At 33.5% G+C, this 13,700-nt stretch overlaps 1 protein-coding gene across 3 annotated transcripts in view; it reads left to right on the top strand.

Annotated features, from left to right (window-relative positions):
* Positions 1 to 13,700, top strand: part of LOC132701209 (uncharacterized) — a 42,670-nt gene extending 28,970 nt beyond the window's left edge. For all 3 annotated transcript variants that reach the window (XM_060668975.1, XM_060668973.1, XM_060668974.1), the window contains exons 4-6: positions 4,592 to 4,778; positions 10,586 to 10,723; positions 12,172 to 13,700. In XM_060668975.1, the coding sequence (XP_060524958.1) occupies positions 4,592 to 4,778; positions 10,586 to 10,723; positions 12,172 to 12,301 (455 nt within the window). In that variant the 3' untranslated portion in view covers positions 12,302 to 13,700. The remainder of the gene's footprint in view (positions 1 to 4,591; positions 4,779 to 10,585; positions 10,724 to 12,171) is intronic.

Genomic DNA, 13,700 nt, shown 5'->3' with positions numbered 1-13,700 from the left:
GAAATGAAACGGTTTATTCATATATCATTGACTAAAGTCATAGCTAACTGACACAGTCTTTTGAAGCGGAAAATCGAGACGTACATTTAGAGATTTTTCAAATTGAAGATGACAACAGATTCGTATTCAGGACTACCTAAAAGTAACTAGACTAATGACCACCGTTTTGAATATTTTGAACAACTAAATATTGTAAACCTTAAAAATAACGATTATTTTGTATGTGATTTTGAGATCTTACAAATCTTAATTATAAAAATATGAAAAATAATAATAAAAAAAACTTTTTAAGATTTTACAAGGGCGTACAGTTCTTAGGTGGGACACACTGTATATTCCTATGTAATGTACTTTTTCGAATTAACCTAGTTGATTAGCAACCATAATTACTGGCATTTTTCAAAAATAAATTAATAAATTATTATTGCTCCATAACGAATATTTGTAAATTGGTTGTGGAAAAAAACGTTTCGCGTGTTAAAAAACAATCCAAGCGGAGATAGATATATAACGTATGTCAATCTTTCGTGCGTCGTAAAACATTTACACTGTAATGTCGCTGCCTATCTCTAGATCTGAACTTTGCTTGGCCGATTAAAATGCATCTGGGCTACCTAACGGCTTTATAAGCGAACCATTTATTTCCACGTCCGTTCCAAAAGTAAAAAGATGCGCAAACTGCTGGAAATTTATTTCGCAACGTTTACGCGAACGCAGCTTTTTAAAACTCTTTGTTGTGATTGTGGAATGAGTTAGTCATCGCGGTTGAGAAAGGTCAGTCTTTGTTTAATAAAGACGTTTATTTGTTACTGCCGGTGAAAGTTGCATCGCTTATACGCGCGCACAAACGCGTCGCTGCAGTTACATGATTAATAAACATTTGTAATTAGTTTTGGGTATGTTTTTTTTTCATATGTTTCGCATTCCATTAATAGACAGTTGCGTCCTTTAAGTTGCTTTTTCTCTATGCGCGGTTATAATGTATGATTGCCTCACGCGTATAATTTTTGAGTTGGCCGCAAAACATAGACAAGAAAACCGTTTTACAGATTCAAAATGCGGAAGCAATTCGACCCAAGGACGACATAAATTACACCTCATTACATTACATCTCTTGCGGGCCGTTAAATAATAAATCGAGCCTAACAACATGCGATGAACGCGCAGCAAAGCTCGATAAAATGGGTATCTGTTGATATTGTCCGCCTCCCATCGGATATAATTTCGAAAATCGACATTTTTAAAAATACTGCAATTACGCCAGAGAAATGTTACATAATATAGTTTATTTTGTCATTTAAAAGGAGCTAATTGCACGATAATTAAAAATAACAGTAATAGTTCTACTATTAATTAAATATTTATGAAATAAAAGACATAATTAAATAGACTATAAAAATATGTAATATTTATTTCGTAATATCCATAGATTAGCAGCAAACTGAATAACGACAAATGATAAATGAACTTGATCTTAAGAAATGAGGAAAATTTTACATAGAAAAGAATACTAATGGGATTCTTGCCTTTCTTTTGCTGTTTGAGAAGCTTATTCGTAAGCTCCCTCTCAAAGATCAGTTTGCCTCCTTAACTATTTTTGAGCAAGCACATTTTTGACAGCAGAGAACGAGCATCTACATAAAATAGTTTATTTTATTTACAATGTTTCTTGGTTAATTTCTTAATATTTCTTTTTACATATTTTTCCTTTATATTGTTATTGTTGTTCTGCTTAATGTATCTGATATATTATTATTATTATTATTATTATTATTATATTTTATTATTATTATTATTATTATTATTATTATTATTATTATTATTATTATTATTATTATTATTATTATTAAGTATTATCATGTTGGACAAATGATAAAATCAAATATTTATTATGAAATCACATTTACATCTTTTATTTATGTAACAACTAGAGGAGTTATTATTTATTAATAAAATAAATTCACATTAATATACAATAATAGGTGTAAAGGCAGTGCTTACCTATAAAATAAAATTTCTTTTGCCGGTTATACAAAATATACATACTATATTATTAAAGAAAAATTAAAAATATACAATCAATAAATCCAAAAGTACAAATAAATGAATTAAATCAAAAAGAATAAACAAACCAGCATGTAATTCGATATATACAAGATGGTCACCGTCAAAAACAGTCAAAATATTTTAGAACTACTTAGATTAAAGACTTGAAGTACCCGTTAGCAAAGGATGTACTCCCGAAAACGCAAAATCCAGGAAGTAATATAAACAATTACAGCTATCTGCCATTTATATTAAAGGGTATGACAAAAACTACTCGAGTCACTATTAAAAATATTTGCCTCCCTATGGGTGTGATTTTCAAAAAAATTAAAAAGAAAAGAGGAGTGGGTTGCGTTGCGATTTGTTCAGGTTGGATGGCAACTGATTGACTGCCAAATTCTTTGAGCAAATTGTCGCCAAATGATTGTTCCTAGTTTCTGAATAATTCGCGTTTTTAAAATTAAGTTTCGATAATGATAACCGAACCCTAATTTAATTAATGTATGACGTGACGTATATGTATATATAAAAAAGGAAAACGATCTTCGTCAGCGCCGATTGACGCACGTATGGAGATAGACATCGCGCGAAAGAAAAAAAATAATGAGGGTTTCTCCTAGGGATCCAATCCATAACGTGTGCCTCGAAAATGTCGCACGGTGGGGGATGGTGCCTTAAATAATGTATGGGCGAGGGCTATAAATAGGAATCTAAGAACGCCTAAATTTAGATATTGGAATGGGGTTGGAGGCCGGTATTTGCGGGATAACAAATTGCTTATACGAATATAATGGTTTTCGGAATTTCAAGCTTGTCGTGTGAAGCGGTTCAAAGCGATTTTTGCACGAAGTATTAAAAAAATACCTCTATAAACAAAGAGTTAGTGATATATCTTATCCACCCTATTCAAGTCAACAAATTAAATTGTAAAGTAAAACAATACGTCAAAATTATTGCTAAATTTGTAATAATATTTTTTTTGGGGGTTTTCTGTCTGTAAATAATTTACTTTTTGCGCAGAAGCACTTGTAAAATAGATGAACTCTCTCTCTCATAGCAATCGGGTTTAGGCGTCAATAAGACGAGAACGGTTATATTTTAGTGAGACGCGTGACTGATAAGTAGTTGATGACGGCTCTAGCATTTTTTTGGCGAGTTTGCATTTACTAGAGGCCCTTAAATTGAATATGCTGGTGGCTTAGATAGACTTTCTACTTAAAATTTAAAAAAGTACCCAAAGCAATAAAAAATAGTAATTTTTTTAATGAAAAAAAGAACTGGAATACTTTTTTATTAAAAGAAAATAACGCAGTATGATAACAATAAATGAGATTTAGAGTTTATATTTCTGAAACAACAAAACAGATCTTTCAATTCGACCAACAAACATTTCTTTAAGAAAAATATTAAACAGTATACAGCAAATAGGATTTAGGATTTTATTGCAAGGAAGAAATAAACTTCTTATATCTTAGAAACGAACTTTACTCAATGGGCAATTGCAAAATAAGCCAAATACCGGGTGACACAAGAAAGTGGGAACACTCTATAACTTTTAAACGGATTGAGATAGCGATTTCAAATTTGGAAGGGTTAATTTAGGCTGAATGTCCAATGACAGTAACTTTCGAATTTTAAGTGGCACAACCTATATTTTTTTGCACTTTACTTGTCTAATGGCAAAGAGCATTTAATATAATGAACTATTAATTTTTTAGGATACCCTAGTTTTTTCAAATAGCACCATAGTAGGAACAAAAACTTTTTAAAACCGGTCCTTTTTTTTTGCAACATTTTGACACCAAAATTTTCAATATCCTTTAAAAATTAAACTCACAGGAAGAAAAAACCCAGATAAGTAAATACATTTATTTAGGTGGCTTTGCTTCTATCCCACAACACTGATTTCGATTTCCTCACTTATATTCAAATTATCATGTCGATTATTTTGTGGATTTCACATTTTCAATTCCAGTTTTCTAAAGAAAGAATGTGCAGGATAGGGGCTGCATACAATGCACGTGCCCGCCGAGAGTTTTTTCTGCATTCGCCGTATATCAGAAACGTATCAGAATTTTCAATCATGCCGACTTGATGATGAATAGAAACAAAGCCACATAAGCAATATTTTGTTTTTGTATTTGGTTTTTGTCCTTTCTTTAGCTTATGATTTTGAAAATTTTGGTGTAAAATTGTTGCAAAAAAAATACCGGATTTACTAGGGTGCTATTTGAAAAAACTAGGTTATTGCCATTATACAAGTAAAGAAAAGTTTCGTGATCAGGTCACCCGGTATTTTTGATGGTCACAGCCTCCAAGACGCAAATTTCAAAAATTAAATAAAAATTTAAAAACCCAAAAAAAAAGAAAAGTTGTCCTATCTTATGTAGAATGATTTTCCAACCATTGACTACATATTGTCAAAAAATTGGATATTCAGCCTATATTAGTGCTTCTAAATTTCAAATCGCTATTTCGCTATGGAGAGAAATCAGAAACACTATTACCAAAAGGCATGCCAGAAAATTAGTCTTTTTTTTTTCAGGCATCGTCGAGAAAAATGGCAAATGCACCCTGTGCTGGCCACGCAAAAGAGGTCCAGGAGTGATCGCAGTCGGACCGCCTCAATGTCCTCACAGTCAGATTTCAAGCACGAGGAGTTCGGTAGCCAGCTCACCTCATAGCCAGTGTCCGACACCGCTTCCCTTCCTAGTCAATTCGGGAATTATAGGGTAAGCTACTATCTTAGGAAAAATAAAACAGACTATGGAACATTGCGCATGCGTCATTTTCAAGCAATTAGGCTTTGCGTGCCATTACGGACATTCAACACTTGGGCTGGACGAGATGATTGAAAAAAAATTGTTATAAGATCATAGTCTACTATTAAGATATTATCCACCTTCAGGAACATTTTTTAAATTTCAAAGCAAACGTAAAATTATTTTTCCATTTTTTTTTTTTGCAACTAGATACACATTACGATTTTTTTGTTCAGCCGTAAGTTGACCTACATTTCCGTAAAATTGCAATTAATTCGCGTCCCTTATCGTTTGACCGTAAAATTTGATAGGGCAAGTCCCAGTTGGGCCGTCGTGCAAAAACGACTGCCGCAAAACTCATTTCCCGGAAAGGTAATAATGTAATGACAACATCGACGTTGGATTTCATTAGCGGCAAAAAAATTAATTTACTTTCATCGAAACGGGTTTTTTTACAAGGTTCTCCAGAGCCCTGCGACAATATCGCATTTCGAATGCGCGCAGACGCATGAGTTTTACGGATGAAACGATGTGGAGAGAATATTTACTCCTCATCTGACACCATTGGTGACGTTTATTATTAACCAATGTATTATTACCACCAAGTAATACCTGTTCCTAAGGTAGCTTCAGCATCTGAAATCTGACATTTTTGCCCTATGTGCTTACTCTGTGTCATGTCCAAAATATTGGAGAAGGTTATGTATGATCAACTTAATAATCATGTTGCTGATTAAAATATTTTGCTTGCCTCCCAATCTGGGTTTAGGTACGCGCACAGTACGACCACAGCACTGCTTAATTTCACTGATGACCTTTTAAGGGCTCGGGATGTGTCAAGAAATTCTTGTTTACTTTTGTTCGACATAATCTTCTTACTTTAAAGTTGAAATTCTTCGGTTTAACCGACACCGCTAGTACTTACCAATTTTAAGGGGAGTTCCGCAAGGCAGCATTTTTCTCTATGTACACCTCTGACATATCTAGGTAAAGTCTGTTCATAGATATAAGAAAGTGGCTAACTGATACGAATTAAGGAAAGACCCGGGCAAGCTGTAAGAATGAAATATGGCCGAACAGGTCCGTACTTTGCTTAGAATTTAATTATTTGGGGTTTTCTTAGGAAAGACACTAAACAATATTTATTTAGTTATGTATGTATTTATGTTTAAATCTAAAATAAAATTACAAATTATTTTTATTACCTATTTAAATTACTTAAAATTATTCACATAATATATCAGTAACAGTATCGCTATCATCGCCTGTTCTAATTATTATTTGTTCTATGTTATTTGCAACATGGATATACGATTGTTCTGCTTTTTCTATATGTTTAACAGAATTTGCCCAACTTTGTGGTGGGATGTTAAAAACTAAAAAACTAACCAAAACTTCGGTTTCTACAAGTTTGAGGACTTTGGAGTTAACACGGGGGAAAACATTGTTACGACGAATGGCAGATTTCAGTTGGTGCCAAACATGTTCAATGTGATTAAATGGTAAGGTGGAAGCCTTAAAACTGTATGCCCTACATTGTTTGCATAATTATCACAGACGTATTCCTTTTGTAGAACCTCAATTAATTGCTTTTTGGTATAATCTTCGAGAAAATGAATGTCGTTATTATACATGTAGTTTTGGATTGTTGCTTTTGTGTCACATGAGGAAGGGGTTTTAGTCAACTGTCTACTGTGATAACTTGCATTGTCCATTACAATTACGCTATAAGGAGGAATGTTTGGAACTAGTTTGTTTTTAAACCAACTTTCAAATAAATCAGCGGTGGTGTCTTCATGGTAATCCAGAGAAAAATCTTTAATATTTTTCGCAGACAGAGAAAGTCTATTTGAAATCTTTAGAGCCAGCATGCAAAATAGTTATTCTTTTACCTCTTTTTGATGGCGCGTTTGTTTTACACTTATCAGTTGAGTCAACCCAACCCTTTTCCGAGATATCATAAGTGTTGAACCAGGTTTCATCCAAGTAAATAATTGGCCTTTGTTGTTCTCTTTAAACCCTAATTTTTTCTAAATAGTCCAGTCGTCATTTCCCTATTCTAAAAGATTCCATTAAAACTTGCCTTTTGTCAATTTTTCTAAAACTAAAACCCATATGTTGACTACATTTCCATAAGGTAGTTCTGCCACATTTAACATCGGTTTCATCTTTTTCAAGCCTCCTAATTGATATCTAATGTAGGCACGCTTTGTTCCTCGTATAACTGGTAAATTTTGCGCCGTATTATGTCGTGATCTATTTCGTCTACACTCGAGAAAATGTCAGCATCGCTTCTTTTTTTCCTCGCTGAAATTGTATTCACAATTTTCCATACAGTCGATGTTGAAATTTTCGCCAATGTGGCCGTTTCTTGTAAAGATGCTTGCTTGCTGGCACCATGTTCAATGAGAGTCAAATAAACATTGTTTATCATTTCCTTACTCCCAATAGAATAGTATTTTTTACATTTGGGCGGGAGCATCTCCTGAGATACACTAGACTCGCACATATTTTGCATAATTTGCACACGATTCAACACACGCTGTATTACACACGAAATAAAAATGATTACTAATAAACTTAAACTAAGTAGTATACCCAAACCAAAGAATATTAAACACAGGTAGGTATAAAATTATTTTCTATTACGGACCACAATTTTACCTGAATTTAAATTCCGAAACTTTAGGTAATAATCTTGTTGCATTGTATGTTAATGATCACCCTTGGATAATCCCATTCAAAAGCAATTGGTCACTTTCTTATATCTATGAACAGACTATACCTAAATAAATGTTATTCTCGCCAGTATGCTGATGATATGCAAATATACTTATCATTCTCGGTCAAAGATGTCGCTTTGTCGTCATCTTGTTCTTTTTGGCAATAAAAAACAGGAAATTATCCAGTATAATGATCTGAAACTTTCCTTAAATGGTACTCCGCTTGATTTGTCGACAAATGTAAATAATTAGGAGTCTTTCTTGATAGTAAGCTGCTTTTTGATAAAGTCTACTTATTTACTGAGATTAAACTTAAATTGTGTGACTTTCTTATACTCTCTCTACTGGGATATGAGGACGGTGTATACTGGTTGGCTCTAAGACGGGAAAGACCACTACAGCGTACAAAAAATGCAAAATGCCTGCCTGATGTACAGCTTTGGTTTGGGTAAATTTAATCATATAACGATAGCACTGGAGGATTCTCAGTGGTTAAATCTGTCTGAGGGTATCTTGTGCATCTGTCTACATTAGTGTATAAAATTATTAGGTAGGAAAAGCATCGGTATCTCTATGATAGACTGGTATACATAACAGGGTGACTCGTCACTGTAACCTGTTCTATGTTCCCAAGCATGGTACGACTGCGTTTCAGAGCTCTTTCACATATAACGTTAATTAATAATTAAAACTTACTTACTTAATTCACTTCTGCAGGATTTTATTAGTTGTTCATCTACTTCTACATTTAAAAAGAAATTAAAAGGGCTGCTGAGGTTAAGGAGAAGCCGAACTGCTTAATTTTTTTTGCCTATTGTTTTTCTTTTAGTCATTTTTGAATATTGCCCTTGCTTTTTCTGGTGTCTACTTTTTTCTTTCTTTCTGTTTTTGCATTTATCCCCCTTTAATGTGTTTAAAAATGTCAAATTGTGAATTTAGGTGGAATTAAGGGACTTATTTATATTTGTTCGTTTTTTTTTCTTGTTAAATTCTGGATATTCTACTACATTTTATCAGTAGTTAGGTGGCATAGCGCTGCTAGACCTCGCCACCTGTTCAACTCTATTGTGGTATATCCTTTTTGTTTTATTTTAATAAAGGCTTCTTGCTCGCTCGGCATTTTTCAGTTTTAGCTGCGTTTTGTCTGAAATGTTGCGTTCAGTATTTGTATCGCAGATGAAAGCGATTTTTAATCACGTGATCACAGATTTTTCTGACCAAAGAGGAGTTAACGAACATCCGGATCAAATAGCCACCGTTGGTCAATCATTTACTTATATTTAATGGTTTCATTCTTTTTTATTCACTTATTCCACAGTGTTTCTGGGCCGCATTTTTGGTCGCCATTCATCGTTATCAAATGAAACTTGTATACTTGGTCTTATTCAGTATCATATAACCTCCCAATCACAGATTAATCTTTATGGTCGGGCTAAATGTCGCTTCCTACTGGTCTCAGCACCGACGTATATAACGAACGCAGCTTTTGTGACGCTCAGCTGATTAAAATTACTGCTTCTACGTCTGCGCTAATTCAAGAGACGGTGGGAAGTCAAATCTATGGTTGACATTCGCAAAGTATATAAAATAATGCTGGATTATATTCCACAGGTTAATAATTCACGAGGGCCACTTAAAATAGTCGTCCTCGTGTATTTCGGACGCCCCCATATCACATACTTTTAATTTTGCATTAATAATATGTTAAAGTGAAATATTAAGGCGAGTTTTTCCGGGCTAATGTATTATGTATGACTTAAAGCGTTTAGGCTTATTAATAGTGTCTCGTTATCGAACGACAAAGCCAATGTTGTCCAAAGACGTCATTCGATCAGTCAGTAGCTGGCACCTGTTTTGTTCGTATTGGAAAGTACAATCGATCTAAATATGTATTCGATGTTTTATTTAGTCGACCTCCACATCTTCGTATACAGGGTGTTTAATCACAGCAAATTTCCGTCGTAATTGTAAAGCTCAGCTATTGAAATCAAGAATCAATCGTTATCCATTATAATTTAATTTAAAAATCACTCAAACACCCTTTAAGCGGCAACCAAACTTTCAGATTTATAGTTAAACAAAATATTTTAAGATAATAAGATAAATTACATGGATCTAAACCGAAATGACAACAGCGTGATAAAAAAGTGAGGCAAATTTATCAGTAGAAATAACTTTATTTACTGATGAATTGTTATTGAAATTTTTTACACATTATTATTTCACGATAATGGATAAAATGAAAATTATTATAATAATCTACCTTCTTTAAAAAGATCTTTTTACACTTTTGTGACAATTAAATCAATTAAATCGATTTCAAAATACAGATTTTATCTACTGACATTACCGTGTCATGCAATTGATAAAATTAAATTAATAATTTTCCTTAATAGAAATATTTGTTATATAATAAACTTTCTTTCGTCGAATCTACAGGATGTTATTTTATTGAGGCACTCTGTATATATTCCTGTAACCATATGCAACGCAAGAAATTACCATTTTAAAAAATGCTGCAAACATAATCGTCAAAATATGGCACTACCAAAATCAGTGATTGAAATAATTTTGAGAAATAAATATAAAAAATCTCTTATAGTTATTTTTTTATTACTGTTATCTGTTAATAGTATGTATTCTATAAACATAAGATTGTCACCGTCAAAAATAGTCAAAGTATATAACAATCTCTTACTTCAAAGAATTGAAATATTTTTAGAAACTATCCATTTACTATTTACCCGCAAAAATTGGAATTGGAATTAACGTGTATAACAAAAAAAGAGAATCCCCATTATTACGTGGCTCAATCTAAATTAAATCCGTAATTGAATTTACTGCCTTCTATAGTCGCAACTCAACTTTTAAATAACGAATGTGAGAAAAACCCTGTGGAAGCATGAATGAAAGTTTATTAGACGATTTTTTTTTTCGATGAGAGGACTCGAATGCACTCGAATTTGCTTCTTGCCATGAAATACGGCTGTCATCAAACGACAGCTTGTTGCGGACGCGTTCTCCCGGTTCATTCAAGAGGTTTATCGATTTCAGGGGTATATCGACGGTCCCACCGGTACAGCAATCCCCCGAACAATCTTTCGGATCAATCCGGTCTCTCACTGTGGGACGCGAGGTTGCCAGCTTCCCCATGTCGAGGACTCCTACTCCTCCTCCAACTACGTTCGAGAGGTGAGTGTGAGTGGGTCGCCGATTGTCCCTTTATTTTGATTAATCGAATCGCGTGGGTTTTCTTTTGCGCTGAATTAAAGGATAACGATATTTTTTTCGCATGCTCGACAATTCGTATCGTCCCGAGGTCGTTGGGTATTTTTATTTGGGAGAGGATGCACAGGATATCCTTTATGAATTAATGATGAGCGTCGTTGGACGCTGGTAACCGATAACTTAGTTCGAACAACTCTAGAGTTCGCCTAACAACTTTGTTTTATTAGAAAATCAAATTTGTGAATGAGATTGCTAACGCCCATATGGCTACTTGAAATATAGAGGCTATGCCGATAATACAGGAATCTATGAAGCAACTAGGAAAAAATTGAACATGCGCATACGCGATATTTAAAACTTCGTTTTTAAGCAATGACCTTGAGGTATTTAACAACCAACATGGCCGCTGACAGATCGTTAATAAGTTTGGATATGGTCTTTTTACGGCTGTATTTTCGAAAAATATGCCTAGATTTCGTTAAATGTTAAATTTTAAACGCGATGCACAGAAGTACAGGAAACATTTCATCATAAAATAAAATGTGTAAAAACTTACCGTACAGTGTTAAAGTTGAATTTTTTGGCACGAAAAGAAATATTTTATATAGCTACATGGTTTTGGAAAACGTTTTCTCAATTTTTGTTATATATATTATGCTTCGCAAAACCTTCGAAGGTCAAAGTCCCAACGCATCATCACAGAACATAAGAGAGAACTGTGACTATAGAACATCTGAATAAAATCTCAACTCTGATAGGTCAAAATTTGTAGGTATTCTATACCTATTTTCTCCATTCAACGGGGTGGACACCTTAAAGGTTCAGGCAAATTTCAACGGCAATTTCCCGTAGTTTCCCAGCTCGAATCGTTCCTAAATTAGGGTCACACTAATTTGCATACATACTACAAGTAGATTATGAGAATAATAATTATAGATTATTATAATTATAATTAAATAAAAACTTATATTAGAAGTAAGAATAATATAATAGATACACAAGTCGAAATATTCTTGAGTCTACATCTCCAGCCATACTTGAATCCATTTCAACTATTTGCAACTAATTCTGAGTTTTGGTGGCGTTTTAAGATCGAACTTTTTCAAACAACTGCTTAAAAGTTACTATTATTTTCACTTTAAACACTAAGGCCCAAAATAGTCTATTACCTCCTACTCTCGGGAAGCTTGACAATCATCATATGTGCAATATTACGCCTAAATCCACCAAAGTTTTACAGTTCAATAATGAATTATCACACTCTCGCATTAAGAAACAATGCAAGATGCGAATCGCTAATAGTAAGCGTGTTTGTTTAGAATGTAAATAAAATGGTGTTGTTGGGTCTATTTTGAATACAATTTCTTAGGTTATTTGAGTGCTTTGTAACAAATATGTTGGTTCGATTTCAGGAGTCAGAACTTGGTGAACATCCCTGACGAGGAAAGTTTGGTCAATTCTCAATTCGAGACAGTGCCGGTACACCGAGAAGTGCCAAGGAAATCGGTATCGATCGTGTTACCGACCGAGGAGAAGGGATGACCAGTGGAACTTTAGTTTCCAGGAAAATGCTCGGGAACTAACCCCATTACATTTTTGTAGTAATGCGGGCGGCTATAATTTTACAAACGCCTAACTAAAAGGGTATAATTGCGTAAAAAAGACGTAGGCTTAGATTATTTACGTATTGTTATTTATGTGTAATAATTATTGAGAGGTCGTCGATTTTGTAAACCAGTTTCAATTTAGTATATAATAGTCCCGATTGCACGAGCAGCTTAGACTGAATGTATTCAATTATAGGAAATATTTTTTAGGTATAATATTTTTAATATTAGGAAAACGGATTCAAAAGTACCAGATCAATTTTTGACTTGTGTTAGATTGAGACCGAATTTTATGAACGATTGTCGAGGAGAAAAGACTGATTTTGTTCTGTATTATTTGGTATTTTTACCTGCCTCACTATCAATTTACCTTATTTTGAGATTTTGTTGCAGTTATTTGATGCAGTTTCCATTGTTCGGGTAGGTATTTGAATTTCAAAGGAAAGCTCTCTCTTTTAACTGAAGGAAGTTAAGGTATAAAATAATTTCTAAGTAAAAAATGCGGGAGTCGACACCTAGAAAATATATAATAAAAACCCATTGCCCGTATTTCGCCCTTTCAGTGTAATGTCGGCGCTGACTTCGATATTTCTACTTGGAAATTGTTTCACAAAATTTGAAAACAGTTTTTTAGTCCCCATTTTTCAGCATTCCTCAAATTGAATTAATCCGAGGAGAGTCTAGCATAGTTCAGTAACAACATTCACTGCACCACCCGATTTTTTATAATAAATAACTGTATACTATATGTAATCTTAGGTGAAATTGTACATATAATGATATGGGATAATATATATTTTTTCTGTTAGCACTAGTCCCTCAAATATCAAAAACTAGCAAATTTACATAATAATTGCGTCAGTATTCGGTAACTTTAAGAAAATCAGTACAATTTGTCTCGCTGGCAGTTGTGAGGGGTCTAGTTTGAAATTTTAAACTGTAGTGTTGAAATTATTGTAATACAAGTGATATGTGGTTAGATATTGTGTAAGGCTGATTATATTGTAAGATATGGTAGACATTTTAAATTTTCCCTTCTAGATTCTGCTCAATAAAATTTTAAAAGAAATTTTTCGTTCCACAAATAACTTGTACTCGGATTTAATGTCTTCGTCTGTTTACAAAGCACTCGACTACATAGTAGTCGACCGGAAATGTGGCGTCTGATTTTTTGAGGTTTTGCAAAGTATTCACATTCTTTAAGAATACTCTTCAAATGATGCTCTTAATTGTTACTTGCTCACTCATAATTATGTAACTAATAGTTTTAGCTAAGAGGACAAATGGCGTGTCCTAATGTGAGGAACAAATCAATTAAATAAATTTATTATAGC

The sequence above is a fragment of the Cylas formicarius genome, unplaced genomic scaffold (assembly GCF_029955315.1).
Source record: "Cylas formicarius isolate icCylForm1 unplaced genomic scaffold, icCylForm1.1 PGA_scaffold_4__25_contigs__length_36172078, whole genome shotgun sequence".
Taxonomy (NCBI): domain Eukaryota; kingdom Metazoa; phylum Arthropoda; class Insecta; order Coleoptera; family Brentidae; genus Cylas; species Cylas formicarius.
Note: the sequence above shows the minus strand (reverse complement) of the source record. Positions and strands in the feature narration are given on the sequence as shown.